The sequence below is a fragment of the Pristis pectinata genome, chromosome 37 (genome assembly GCF_009764475.1).
Source record: "Pristis pectinata isolate sPriPec2 chromosome 37, sPriPec2.1.pri, whole genome shotgun sequence".
Classification (NCBI taxonomy): Eukaryota; Metazoa; Chordata; class Chondrichthyes; order Rhinopristiformes; family Pristidae; genus Pristis; species Pristis pectinata.
Window position 1 is genome coordinate 13,558,685 of NC_067440.1, and position 15,289 is coordinate 13,573,973.

At 51.0% G+C, this 15,289-nt stretch overlaps 1 protein-coding gene across 2 annotated transcripts in view; it reads left to right on the forward strand.

The window, feature by feature from the left end:
• The window catches only part of LOC127586609 (disks large homolog 4), a 188,586-nt gene that overhangs the window by 73,638 nt on the left and 99,659 nt on the right, over window positions 1–15,289 (forward strand). The window contains exon 1 of one of the 2 annotated variants that reach the window (XM_052044714.1): window positions 7,525–7,641. The exons of the other annotated variant lie outside the window; for it this stretch is intronic. Within the exon in view, the coding sequence (XP_051900674.1) occupies window positions 7,525–7,641 (117 nt within the window). Of the gene's footprint in view, window positions 1–7,524; window positions 7,642–15,289 lie in introns of those variants that run through there. 2 annotated transcript variants of the gene reach the window in all.

Consider the following 15,289-nt stretch of genomic DNA (forward strand, 5'->3'; position numbering starts at 1 on the left):
CAGTGCTGGGAGGCAGTGTGGGCATTCTCAGCTGCCAATGTGAGAAGGTTAGAGTTGAGGCCAAGCAGTGAGGTAATCCTATTTCACTGACTGTGCTCTGTGGAGAGGAAACAACAGCAGGGAAGGAAGATGATTGAGGGGTTGGAGGGATTGGATTGTGAGGAGCAGTTCTGTAAATGGGCCAGGATCTCCTGGGAAGAGTGAGGGTTGCATTTGGTACAACTGCAGCCTCTGGGATGTTAGCAAGACTGAACAGTGCTGACTGTCACAGGCTGTCTTACCTGGCCCACCATAGCACCAGCACTTGCAAGTGATATGAAGGGAAGGCGTGTGGTTGGAAGGGGCGCACTCCCGTCTCACTCAGCTCGGTATGAGGTGTTCTTAGGTCTGAGGCAGGACGCAGAGGGTTCAGTCCCATTCCACAGACCCGAGTGCAAAACTCGAGAGTGCAGTATTGAGGTACTGAGGGAGCACTGCACTCTGGGAGGGGCGGTACTGAGGGAGGGTCACACTGTGGGAGGGGTAGTACTGAGGGAAGGTCACTGTGGGAGGGGCAGTACTGAGGGAGTGTCACACTGTGGGAGGGGTGATACTGAGGGAGCCCCACACTGTCAGACTTGCTAACTGTCCAATCAATCATTTAACCTTTCACGCTGCTCTCTTTAAGCTTTAAAGATCCCACATCCATTCCTTGTAAGAAGGGCAAGGGGTCTCTCCCAGTGCCTTGGGGATGCTATTCCTCAGGCAGCTTCACTGAAACAGCATCTTGTTATTGCCACAGTTTGTGGGAGCTTGCTGTGCACAGCTTTGTTGGTGCATTACACTTTGAAAGTCCTTCACTGGGTGAGAGGCTCTGGGACATCCTGAGGTGGTGGGATGGTCTGGAGAAAGGATAGGCTCAGTTTTAGGGGAGTCCTGGCTTCAGATAGCATTGCAACGTTTGGTTGCAACTTTCCTTCGGGCAGTTTTTTGCCAGGATGCGTGGTGAGATCAACAGGTCAGGAGGGGCTGCTGAGCACAAGGCCAGGGCTTCCCTTAGGTGTGGGAGAGACCTGTTGGTAAAGATTGATTGATGTGAGAACAACCCCACTGTGGTTAATTGGTGGGACTTGGTGTTCTGTTGACTGGATCGCTGACTTTAACCCTTTCACAGTAACTGCTTTTACCTGGCCTTGACTTCACTGCTTGGCATTGTAGACTGTGTGATGGAGAAAGACCAGGCGTGGAGGAGTCCTGCAGAAGGGAACGTGTTTAGGGGTTTGCTATTATTGTGATCCTTCTGCTGCACCTTGTCCTGAATTGTATTGAGCTACCTGAGTATTCAAATATACTGCCAATGCTGAAAATCCGAGATAAAGGCAGACAATGCTGGAGTTACTCAATGGGTCAGACAGCATCTGTGGAGAGAGTTAATATATTAGGTCCATGATCCTTCATCCAAATGGAAGGTGGTTGGAGCTGTGCTCATCCAGGCAAGTGGCACCTTCCATAACACTCTGGACTTGTAGATGGTGCAAAGGCTTTGGGGAGTCATGAGGTGAATCACTGGCCACAGCCTCTGACCTGGTCTTGTAGCCACAGTCTTTACATAGCTGGTCCAGTAAGTTATAGAATCATAGAGTTATACAGCACAGACACAGGCCCTTTGGCCCAACCGGTCCATGCCAACCAAGATGCCTCATCCAAGCTAGTCCCATTTGCCAGCATTTGGCCCACATCCCTCTAATCCTTTCCCATCCATGTACCTGTCCAACTGTCTTTTAAAAGTTGTTCTTGTACCTGCCTCACCCACTTTCTGGTCAATGACAGAAGATGGCTTTATAGGAATTGGTAAAACCTCATTTGACTGAAGATTTTAGTTTCGGTTGGATGGAAGTGTTTGTTCCCAAAACACTTGAGGCGTTAGGGTGTTTTCGCTGAGAGTGAATCTTGGCCCAGGCAAGAGTGTACAGGGTCTGTAAGAGTGATGTCTCCAGATCTGTTGGTTGAGCAGTTCCCTGGGAGCTGGGAAGCAGTGATGGGAATAGTTGGCGTTGACTGTATCCAGGGGAAGATACTGAGTGCGGATGGCGTGTTCACAACGATATGTCATTCCCATATTCCCAGCATCCACTGGTGCAGCATTCCTAAGAGAGCTCTCGAATCCGGCATCCTCTGAGACTGTGCCTTTGGAAAGGGAAGCTGATGATTTTGTCTTTGTGGATGAGTGGAAGGAAGTGATGGCACTGAGGAACAGGGATGACCAGTCCCCATCACAGTCATAGAAACATACCGCATGGAAATGAGCCCTTCGGCCCAACCCAAGCATGCTGACCCCGGTGCCTATCTACACTAGTCCCATTTGCCTGCATTTGGCCCATATCCCCCTACACATTTCCTATCTCAGTACTGGTCCAAATGCCTCTTAGACATGAGAAAGTGGCTGAACAGCACAGCAACAAGAGCGTTAGGGTTAGCCCCTCCAGGTCATTCTGCCCCTTTGATCTGTGCAACCCCCCCCCTTCACTGGAGGGAAGAATTCTGTCTCTCCATCCATGAAGGGGAGACTTGGGACTGAGGGACAGCCTCATCACAGAGGGTGGGAATGATCAGCACAGCAACACGAGGACCTTTAAACCCCTCAGTCAGACCCACCCTCAACATCTGTACCACAGCAACACCAGCCTCGAATCGGTGAGCGAGAGGGCTGACTTGGTCCAGTCCAGGCACCAGAGTACATCAAACCCTCTCACACTTCTCTGCTGAGCTAAAGATGGTGGCTTCGTAGTGCAGGAATCGGAAAGTAGTACAGAGTGAGACAGATGTGGGTGTGTAGACCCTGCCTGAATTAGATTAATTAGCCTCATTGTACCATCCCCCAGGCTCCGAAGCTTCTGATGAGCTGATGAGAGTTGTAGAGAAAGTCCCACAGCTGAAATGCAGCAGGAAAGCAGAAGTGGCAGGATTATACCATTCACATTTATCCATATCTGGGTACTTCTGTTGGTTTAAGTACATACTCCTGGGGCAATGACAGAACAGGTTAGATACAGAATAAACCTCCCATCACATACTACCAGAGCAGGGATAGCACAAGTTAGACACAGGGAAAAGCTCCACTGCACTGTCCCATCACAAATTACCAGACCAGGGAATAGTATGGGTTAGACACAAAGAAAAGCTCCATCTACACTGTCCCATCACACACTGCCAGTGCAGAGATATGAGAGTGAAGCTCCTTCAACGCCATCCCATCCAGGACAGGAAGAGCCCAATGGATACAGAGTAAAGCTTCCTCTGTACTGTCCCATTAAACGCTCCAAAGGGAGGGTCAACGTGGGTTAGACACAGATTGAAGGTCCCACTGGACTTGTTGTGAATTGTTGGCAGAGAAAATTTTTCAAGTTTCAGTCCACAGATTGGCGGTGGGTCTCCCCATGTTAAGGTGCATCTGAAAATCATCCTGTAACCTTCCATGGTTGGTGAGCAGCCATCTGAAGCTGGATTCGAACCTGAACAGGAAACCCACCCTCCTTATCCTTGTCAGCTCGTGGCTACCTGCTGTGGCAGGACCCATCTCCCAGCTGGGATCTCACGTCCTCGGAGACAGAGAGCTCCATTTGCTCTTCAGTTCACCACACACACTGGAGTCCTATGGTGTGGCCCCTTCTCCATTGTCCTGTTCAGCTGTGTATGGGGAACTCACTTCCCTCTCAACCGGGCAGTGTTGGGGGCTCAGTCCCACCGATGGGTGAGTGGGTGAGTTCCTGAACTGGGAGGAATCTGCTTGGTCCCACCCACTACTCCACCTTCCTCCCCCCTTCCACCCCAGAACGCAAATTCAGCCAACGTCAGCGGCAGTGGAGAAGCTGAGGGAACTTCAGTGCCCAAAGGGTTAACAATTTCCCACTGCATGAGCTCAAAAATAGCAACGAGAGCCTCGCACGGACTATTTATAGGCTGCACTCGGAACGGTGGGATTGGAATCACGCTTCTGCTGCTCTCCACGTCACTCCTGGGCTAAACCAGAAGTCGTCCGCTGAAACCGCTCTGTGCGGGGTTGTCCATGTTCTGGCAGCACCAGAGGGCTTGTGCACTCAGTGCACTCTGAGTCACTGTGGGTGCAGGCTCCTGTTGTATATCCCGAGCTCCGTCGCTTCCTCCAGCCCCTCCACACCTTGCCCATTTCCACTGCTGGCCATGCCTCCAACTCCTGAATTCCCTCCTGAAACCTCTCCAGCTCTCTCTCTGCACCTTCAAGATGCTCCTTCAACTTCCCTCCTCTGGAACTTGCCCTGAAGCCCCTTCCTTTGGTGCAGATTTGGTCTTTCACTCACTCCAGTGCCGTACAAGTTGCTGAAGAGACCTTGTTCTATTCAGGGTGGTCCTGAGCAGGCACAGGTGGTGACACCAGTTCCAGGTTCTCCCATTTGTGCTCACGGGAGGAGGCTCAGTCACTGAGTTTGGGCAGATATTTTTGGATATTATGGGATATAGAGTTAGTGCAGTAAGGTGGTGCTAAAGGTGATCTTATTCCAAGCCACAAGGAGCCTCTGTATGGATGTGCAGAAGGAGACACACGGTTTGAACCAGTGGCTACCCTTGACATTAACAGGTTGGCAGCAGACTTGGCACCAGGTTTCATGCACCAGGACTTTGTGACTGCACTGCAAGATGCCGGGCAAGTGACAATGCCACCTTTCATGTTGTCACCTGGAATTCGCTGGGAGCCCTGGGAACTTCCCTTAGCTATGAAAGGCTCCAGAGTGATTGCATGTAGCGAGGACAGTGAAGAACAGCAGGAAGGTCAACTGAGGAAAGTAAAGAAAGGAAAGAAAGTTCCCGGGGCAGGAGGGTGGGTGCCCGGGGGACAGGGAGTGAATGAGGGGGAACTGTTCCCGGGGCAGGAGGGTGGGTGCCCAGGGGACAGGGAGTGAATGAGGGGGAACTGTTCCCGGGGCAGGAGGGTGGGTGCCCAGGGGACAGGGAGTGAATGAGGGGGAACTGTTCCCGGGGCAGGAGGGTGGGTGCCCAGGGGACAGGGAGTGAATGAGGGGGAACTGTTCCCGGGGCAGGAGGGTGGGTGCCCAGGGGACAGGGAGTGAATGAGGGGGAACTGTTCCCGGGGCAGGAGGGTGGGTGCCCAGGGGACACGGAGTGAAGGGGGTTGGCAGAAGAACCAGAGGGGGGAGGAGGAGAACGTTTCTCCGCAGCGAGTTGTTGTGATCAGGAACGCGCTGCCTGGAGGGGCGGTGGGAGCAGATTCAACAGGAACTTCCGAAGGGAATGAGGGGAACACAGGAAGGATAAAGGTGCCAGGATGTAGGGAGAGAATGGGGGTGGGGTGGGGGGGGATGTGGGGCTGGCTGGAGAGCTTGCTCAGGGAGCCTGCATGGGCTCGATGGGCTGAGTGGCCTCCTCCTGTGCATTCCATAATATAAGGTACCAATCCTACTTAAAAATCTGAAGGCAATTTGTTCATAAGCACCACTTGTTCCGAACCAAAATAGGGGCATCGGGAATTATTGTGGGAATTGTATTCCATCAACCAAACTGTGGTGGGGCTGAGGGGTGGGCGCAATGGTGAGAGAGCACCACACTGTGGGAGGGGCAGTACTGAGGGAGGGTCACACTGTGGGAGGGGCGGTACTGAGGGAGGGTCACCCTGTGGGAGGGGCGGTACTGAGGGAGGGTCACCCTGTGGGAGGGGCAGTGCTGAAGGAACACTACTGTCAGACTACCAGTGTTTGGACGACCCCCACAGTGGATTTACAGAGTTAACTGATTGTGAATTGTACAGATGCTGTGCTGTTGATTTTTGATTTTTAAATAGTGAGTAATTGGAGTCTTTATTCCAACTGTTACTGAGTTACTTGGCCTTGAAGAGTGGGGCTGGGGAGTATTTTGAGGTTTGTTCTCAGGATGTGGGAATTGATCTTAGGTGAGGCAGCACATCAGAAAATGAGGCAGTCTTTTCCTGTGCACAAAAGTTGTGCTGACAAGCAGCAAGTAACCTTCACAGCACAAAGGTATCTGACAGTGACCATCTCCATCTCCAACAAGAGAGAGTCAAACTACTTACCCCTGACATCCCATCGCTGAGTCCCCCACTATCAGTATTCTGGGGGTTACCATTGACCAGAAACTCAACTGGACCGGCCACATAAATACTGCAGCTATGACAGCAGGTCAGAAGCTGGGGATCCTGCAGGGAGTGACTCCCCAGAACCCCTTTCCACCACATATAAGGCACAGATCCGGAGTGTGATGGATGCTGGAGTTCAGGCCGTGGGTCTTGACACGAAACGTTGACAGCTCCCCCCACAGATGCTGCTGGACCCGCCGTGTTCCTAATCCCTGCTCCTGCAGTCTCTGTGTCTGCAGTGTGATGGACTACTCTCCAATTGCTCAACACCAACCGTGACAAAACAGCCTGCTTGATTCACAGCCCATGCCCCACCTGAAACGTGCACTCCACCGGCGCACAGCGCTGCAGGGTGTTCTGTCTGCAGAATGTGCTCGGTGACTTGCCCGCACGGGCACAGGGGGATCACCACCACCTGCAGCTTCCCCTCCCTCTCTCACGTCATCCCAAATTGGAAATGTATTGCCTGTACTTCATCGCCGCTGGGTCTAAATCCCGGAAACCCCTTCCCCAGGACCGCAGTGGTTCGAGGAGGCAGCTCCACCACCACCTTCTCAAGGGGCAGTTAGGGATTGGCAGTGAATGCCAGCCTTGTTGGTGATGCCTGTGCACAGTATGAAAGGGTGCCTCATGTCCTGGCTGGGAGAATGGGATCAGGTTCATCAGTGCTCCTATCCCTTTGACCTACCAAACCTCTGTCCGCTGCGGTGGTGCTGGGGGAGGCAGCAGGGTGTGGTCAATGAGGAGCAGCCTGTGCCAGAACAGGGCCTCAGAATGCAGAGCTAACGCAGGGGACGGCGGGCAGTCTGATTAGCACACATAAGGCTGATGGACGGTAGAGATTTGTGGCTGCTCTCCCTGCACCGACAGATTCTCCATAAATTATACATGGATCTAGTTAAATCCTCCAGTGCTGCATTATCCGATGGTCTCTCCCTCCCGCTGCTGAAAACCCAGCTGCTGGAAGGAGTGAGAGCGGAGCCCTGTGGGCTCGCTGCTTCCACATCATCAGTGAGCACTGCCCCCTCCCTCCCTCCCACCACTTCCCCGCCTCCCCTCCAACCCCCCCCCCCCCCATCCATTCTCCCGTTTGGTAAATCCTCCTTTACCTCAGAAAGCTGATTGGCTAGGAATTCCCTGGGCTTGCAGGCATGGTGTGTAACCGATCAGGGAGAGAGAGGGCACAATGATGGAATATTGAGCGAGCGGGAGAGAGAGAGGAGACAGTGATTTCGGGAGGGAGAGAGAGAGAGAAAGGTACAGCTGGCTGGACAGACAAAAGGAATGAGCTGAGAGCTGCACTTACAGGAAGGACACACTGAGGATTGTTCGCCAGCCCCGGATTCTGGCTGTTCACCATCCCCAAGCCCTGGGATAACATTTGTTTTATTTTCTTTTGGATGGGGCTCCGTATAATGTCACCGCCAATTAAAGAGCTAGCCTGTTTCTCCCCTGTACTGTGTCAGTGCAAGGTGGTATGTACCAACAAGACCCTCTCCCTCATGTTTGGCTGTAAGGTGAGTGAACCCTCTCTTGCAAATCTTGGACCCCCCCCCCCCCCCCCCCCCCCCCCCCCCATTCTCATCAATGTAATTTTATCATCTTTTTCTCGTAAAGGAGTTTTTAACCTGCATTGGCTTCGTTCTGTGTGGGTTCACGCCCGCCCCTGCAAAGCCCTCTGATTTCATTCAGTGTATCATTCAGAAAGGCTGCCAGAAATTCGGTCGTTGAAAGAAACTTGTTTTATCTCTTTTAGTCAGGTAAGCAAGTTCCAGCTGGATGGATTGTGTGGGTGCCGGGGATCCAGCTGCAACCGGAAGCCTCCCTGCCTCACCCTTGAAGCCGGGTCGAGGTGGCGGGTGGCTCCGGGCCTTGCAGTCTGTACAGGCCTGGTTGTAACAGGCCCAATGCCAGGAGGTTCCTGGGGCCTGCCACCCTGCACATGACCTGGAGCACGTCTCTGGTCCTGGGCCGTTGGCCCCATGCTCTCTCCTTCCGGCACCTACTCCATCACCTCCCGGGGACCAGTTTCAAACCAGAGGCTCTAACAGTCAGTAGGAGGCCCAGCTTGAGTATATTGCCTGCCCCAGACTGGGTGCATGCATTGGAGTTGTCTGAAGGTGTCTAGTCTGCAGAAACTCTTGGTGAGGTCTCCCTTTGAGAAGTTCCACCAGACCAGAAATTAGCAAGACCCTCACTGTATATAGTTTGGTTTTAATTCTTTCATGGAATATGGGTGTCACTGGCAAGGTCAGTATTTATTGCCCTTCACCCTTCTCCACTTGAGGTGATGTGGTTCCTTCTTGAACCACTGCAGATCATCTGGTGAAGGTGTTACCATGGTGCTGTTGGGGAGGGAGTCCCACAGTTTAGGCCCAGTGGCGGTAAAGGACTGAAGATACTTTTCCAGGTCAGGATGGTGTGGGGAGTCTGCAGGTCGTGGTGTTTTTATGCACCTGCTTCTCTTGTCTTCCTTTATTGTAGAGTCATGGGTTTGGGAGGTGCTGTCAGAGTAGCCTTGGTGAGTAACTGCAGTGCACAGTGCAGATGGTGCCCACTGCAGCCCCCGTGTGCCAGTGGTGAAGGGAATGAACGTGCAGGATGGTGGATGGGGTACCAATGAAGCGGAGACACGAGTGACGGCAGACGCTGGAATCTGGAGCAACACACAAAGTGCTGGAGGAGCTCAGCGGGTCGGGCAGTGTCTGTGGAGGGAAGTGGACTGTCAACGTTTCAAGTCAAGACCCTTCATCTGGACTGAAAGATGGAGGGGAGATAAGTCAGTATGAAGAGGGGAGGGGAAGGGGTGGGGCAGGAGCTGGCAGGTGAGGAGAGGTGATGGAGGAGGAGACAATGGAAACAGAGGCTGGGAGGTGATAGCCGAAGATGATGGAATATGATAGGAGAGGAAGATGGAGCATGGAACCAAGTGAGGGAGGTGGGAACAGTGGGGGAAGGAGACCCAGTGGGAGGTGTGTGTATGGGTGATGGGCAGGTGGGGTGGGAGGAGGAGGAACTGGGTAGATCAGGAGGAGAGAGAAAAGGGACGGGGGGCAGGGAGCAGGTTACCGGAAGTTGGAGAATTCAGTGTTCATGCTGTTGGGGTGTAGACTGCCCTGGGGAATAAGAGGGGCTGTTCCTCTAGTTTGTGTTTAGCCTCACCCTGGCAGTGGAGGAGGCTGAGGACAGACAGGTTGGTGTGGGAATGGGGAGGTGAATTAAAATGGCTGGCATCTAGGAGCTTGAGATGGCCATGGTGGAGGGAGCGCAGGTGCTCGGCAAAGCCGTTGCTCAGTTTGTGCCCGGTCTCACTGACGTAGAGGAGGCCAGATCGGGAGCACTGAATACAACAAACAAGGCTGTAGGATTTGCATGTGAATGTCTACCTCTCCTGGAAGGGCTGCTTAGGGCCTTGGATGGTGGTGAGGGAGGAGGTGCAGGGACAGGTAAATTGGTACAGTGGAAAAACTTTGTTTTGCATGCCACCCATACGTTCATTCATCACATCAGTACATCGAGGCAGTACAAGGTGTTACACCTCCTGTGGTTACTGGAGAAAGTGCCTGGGGAGGGAGGAAAGATGAGCAAACGAAGTCATGGAGAGAGTGATTCCCTGCGGAAAGGGGTGGGGAGGGGAAGATGTGGCTGGTGGTGGGATCACAATGTAGCGGGCAAGTTGCTTTGTCCCGGATGGTGATAGCTTTGACTGAATAACTATGTGTCAATAACTCTTAAGAGTTGTGGGAGCTGCACTAATCCAGGCAATTGGAGAGTGTTCTTTCAAATTCCTGCCTTGTCATTGGAGATGGTGGAAACACTCTGGCAGTCGGAAGGTGAGTCACTCACCGGAGGATGCCCAGCCTCTGACCTGCACTTATAGTCAACATGGCTGGCCCAGTTGTATTCCTGGTGAGCAGTAGAGGCTGGTTTTGTATGTGACCGGCATCTGCGAAAGATTTAATTCAACAAAGGTTTTGCATTCCTTCTACGGGAGCTTAAGGGACTTGAGTGTGGAGGTGATTTTGCTGAGAGCCTTTCTTGGCCCAGGCTGGTTCTACATGGTACATAAGATTGGTCTCTCCAGACTTGCCATGGGCTTGTTGGTGAGCAGCTCCAAGGCAGATGGAGACGAGCACTGGGAGTGCTGAAGCAGGGGTGGGAACAGTTGACATCGATTGTCGCTAGAGGGTTTTGATCTCAGGAACTCAAACCAAGTCAAGGGTTCTGACCAGTGAGTTTGTGAAATACTGAAGTTTCCTTCAGTTGCAGAGAGAATGTCAGGATTGGAAGTTGTGAAGGTCAAGGATCTACCTAGGAATAGACGCCACTGATGTTGTTCACTTCACTCTCCACTATTTATCAATCTGTGAATCTGAACTTGATCATCCACGAATATCTGGTCTCAGGAATCATAAAATCAGGAGCATCAGCAGTGACTAATCCTATATGTTCCATGGAGACTGTCTTGGATACTGGTCATGAGAGACGCTTGAACATTGGTCTGTTATAGTATGTGCAGTAGTTACAAAATAAAATGTAAACTGTTTCAGAAAAAAACAATCTTGCCTTCCAGTGAGGAGGTTGGAAGTTCAAGTCCACTCATCAACTCCTAAGCTAGACTCCCTGAAGGAGCACTGTATCATCTCACAGGGACCATCTTTCAGTTGAGACATTAATTCCTCTTGGGTGAGCTCACAATAACCCCCAGCTAAGAACCAATACGCATGTATCATTCAGTGTCACTGGAACAGATTGATGATAATTACTGTTTGTGGGATCTTGCTCAGCTGCATTTCCCACACTATGGCAGTGAACACACTTCAGAAAAAATACTTAATTGGCTGCAGAGTTCTTTGGAATATCCCAAAATAGAGTTTAATGTGGGAAAGTGTGAGGTCGTGCGTTATGGCAAGAGGAATCTAAAGGCAGACTGTTATCTAAGTGGAGAAAGATTAGAAATGAGTGAAGGACTGAGGGATCCAGATGTTCTTGTGCATGAATCACAAAAGGTTAGCAGCCAAGTGCACCCAAGTGGTTAGGAAGACATGGCACATTGGCCTTCCTTGGAGGAGGGTCAGAGTTTAGAAATATCGAAGTATTGTTGCATTTGTGCAGGGTATGGTGAGGCCACACCTGGAGTACGATGGATGGTTTTGGTACCCTTGTTTACAAAAGGATCTACTGGTGTTGGAGGCAATCCAAGACAGATTCACTGAGCTTAATTCCTGGCTTGACAGGGTTGTCCTATCACAAGCTCCCAAAGAAATTAGATCTGTTTGTTGAAGTTTCGAAGAATGATGGATGATCTTATTGAAACATACAAGATCCCAAGGGGTCATGATAGGGTAGATGTCGAGACATTTCCACTAGTGGGAGAGTTTTGAATGAGGGGACATGGTTGCAAGATTAGGGGGTGCTGATTTAAAACTGAGTAGAAACTTGTTCTCACAGAGGGTGTGAACTCGGCAGGGTCATGGAGACTGGATCATTGGGGTTATGTAAAGGGGAGGTAGGTATATTTGAGGAATATGCTGGAATTGAGAGCAATGAGGAACTGACGCAAAAGAAAAAGTGAGGCCTGGGGCAGATCAGCCATGATCATACTGAATAGCAGGGCAGGCTTGAGGGGCCGAATGGCCTCCTCCTGCTCCTATTTTCTTGTGAAAGACACAAAGTCTTTTCTTTTAACACTGAATATTTGCCATATAGCCCATCTGCTTATGTTTGCCTGAACTGTTCAGTGGGAATTATCCATCCTAACTCCAACTCCCTTTCCCCCAAATCCTGATCCAACCTTGCTGAAGACTGTTGGCTGTTTAATCCCTGCTTCAGCATTCCCAATTGCAAGGCCGTTATTCGTAACCACAACTTCCATTTATATAGCACACTTAATGTAGCTAAACATCACAAAGTGCCCCAGGGAGCGATTATCAAATCAAAGTTGATGCCAAGATGAATAAAGAGAAATCAGGGCAGTTGACCAAAAGCTCGGTCACAGAGAGAGAGTTTAAGGACCAACTTGAGGGAGGGGTGGAGAGGTTTGGGGAGGGAGTCCAGGAACTCTAGCCTGAGCAGCTAAAGGCACGGCCACCATTGGTGGAGCTATTGAAATGGGGAATGATCAAGATATTGCAATTGGAGGAGTGCGGAGATCCCAGAATGTTGGAGGATAGAGAGAGAGGAAGGGAGAAAAGATGAGAACTTTAAAATTCAAGTCAGATTGTTCTGTTAGTGATGAGGGGGGTGGTGGGTAGTTTTGCTTGTTGTTTTGCCTAATGAGATCTCCCCCCACCCCCCCACTGCCCTGCAGAGGTCTCCTGAGGAGGGCAGTATCTGTTGGTTCATCAGTTCTGATGAAAGGGCATCAACCTGAAATGTTAGCTCCATTTCCACAGATGCTGCCTGACCTGCTGTGTGTTTCCAGCACTTTCTGTTTTTGTTTCAGATTTCCAGTATTTGCAGACTTTTGATTTCCTCTGAAGTATCTGCACGGTGATTCACAAGATGTAAAAGTTAGGAGAGGACAAGATTAAATTGATCAGAGGCTCTTTTCCGTTCTGTCACTGTCTGTGTGAAATGTATTCTTTCTAACTCCTCCCACTCAGTCACTTAAGGCTAATTATGAATGAGTACCTCTTGTACTGACTTCCTTTATGGGACGTGGGTGTCATTGGCAAGAACGTGAGAAATATGAGCAGGAGTTGGCTGTTCCACTCTTCTCGTCTGTTCTCAGCATGGCCGATCCAGTTTTGTCTTCAGCCCCACTCTCCTACCTGTTCCTCATAACCTTTGACTTCCCTATAGCTCAGGAATTTTGTCTCTGTCAGTCTTGGAGTCCCAGAGTCACACAGCACGGAAACAGGCCCTTCGGCCCAACTGGCCCATGCAGACCAAGATTCCCATCTAAGCTAGTCCCATTTGCTGGCATTTGGCCCCTGTCCCTCTAAGCCTTTCCTATCCATGTATCTGTCCACGTACCTTTTAAATATTGTTAATGTACCTGCCTCAACCGCTTCTTCTGGCAGTTCATTCCATATACTGACCTCTCTCTGGATGTAAAAAGTTGCCCCTCAGGTTCCAATTAAATCTCTCCCCTCTCACCTTCAATCTATGCCCCCAGTTCTTGATTTCCCAACGCTGGGAAAAAGACTGTGTCCATTCACCCTATCTGTGCCCCTCATGATGTTATACACCTCACTCTCCTACGCCTGCTCAACATCTCTCCATAACTCTGTCTCTCGAGTCCTGGCAACATCCTCATAAAACTCCTCTCATCTTTCCTATAGCAGGGTGGCCAAAACTGAACACAATACTCCAAATGCAGCCTCACCAATGTCTCATACAACTGCGACATAACCTCCCAACTTCTGTACTCAGTGCCCTGACTGAAGGCCAGCATGCCAGAAGCCTTCTTCACCACGCTGTCCATCTGTGATGCTACTTTCAAGGAACCATGTACCTGAACTCCCTCCATTCTACAGAACTCCCCAGGGCCCTACCATTCACTGTGAAAGTCCTACCCTCATTTGACTTCCCAAATAGCAATATTTCTGAGCACAAAAGACATCAGGGGAACAGGATAAAAACAGGAATAGTATAGAGGATCTGCCATGCAGGCTTCAAGGCTCCCATTTTCTTTCCAAACAGTTGAGGGCCAGGTACTGACCCCTGCGGCATGTCAAGGGTTACAGCTTGCCAACCTGCAAATGAAACACTTATCACAACTTGGCTTTCTGTTAGTTAACTAATCCTCTCCGCACACTCACCTATTACCTCCACAACATGAGGTCTTACCGTCTGCCAACGCTGTTATCTCTTACCTCATCCAACACATTTGGAAATCCAAATGTACTACAGGTTCTGAAGCTCAGTTAACCACCCATTCATTACATCCCCAAAGGAACTCTAATAAGTTTGTCAAAATCTATTTTTATTTCGCAAAACCACATTGATTCCATGTAATTGCATAATTGTCCAAATGTCCCATTACTATTTCCTCAATAATAGATTCCCACATTTTCTCATTGACAGATGTTGGGTTCGCTACTTTCTCACTCCCTCCCAGTGTTACACTGTTGGTTTTCCAGATTTCTGGGACCTTTGCAGAATCTCAGGGATTTGGAAGGAAACAACCAATGTACCCTTCATCCCTGCAGGAACCGGGTTCCAGGAATTGGTCAGCTTTTGATCTCATCACTTTGCCGAGTGTTTTTCCTCTAGCGATAGTGATTATTTTAAGTTCCTGCCCCACTTTTGGTCACTAATTACATATTATTGGCACGTTTACATGAAGGTAGATATAAAATGCAAGTGCAGAATTTTTTGCCCCTTCACAGTTACTCTCGAGAAGGTGGGGGTAAGTTGTCTTTTTGAACCTTCTGAATCTGTCTGGTGAAGGTGCTCTCAGGGTGGAGTTCCAGACCACTGTAACCTAGCCGTGATGAAGGACCAGCAAAATAGTTCCAAATGAAGCCGGGATTCCCCCAAAGGGTTTCCCTGTTCATTCACTGCTATGCAATAATTTATGTTCACCCAGGATGTAGGTCAACGCCAGGCAGTACAACGTTCCCTCGGCAATGCCCCTCCCACAGTGTGACCCTCCCTCAGTACTGACCCTCCCTCAGTACTGACCCTCCCACAGTGTGACCCTCCAGGAGATCCGCCGCGCGCCCCTCCCCGCACTGCACCGGGTGCCCGTAGACCAACAGCGCCGGGATGAAGTGCAACCAGAACTTCAGCAGCAGCCCCCGCAGATACTCGAAGAGGGGCTTGCAGCATCTCGCACTCCGCGTACGCGTGGTACACCGTCTCCTCCCGGCCGCAGAAGTGACAGGCGGCCGGGGTGTCGGTGAACCGGCTCAAGAATCGGTTGCACGGCACGGCCCGGTGCAACACCCTCCACCCCAGGTCCCCGATGTACAGCGGGAGGACTCCCGCGTAGAGAGACCCCCACCGGGGACCGCCCTCGCCGCCCGCCGGCAAGACGGACCGCCACGGCGTGTCCGGCCGGCAGACCAGGGCGAGGAAGTGAAAGGTGTTCAGTACCGCCCCTCCCACAGTGTGACCCTCCCTCAGTACCGCCCCTCCCACAGTGACCCTCCCTCAGTACCGCCCCTCCCACAGTGACCCTCCCTCAGTACTGCCCCTCCCACAGTGTGACCCTCC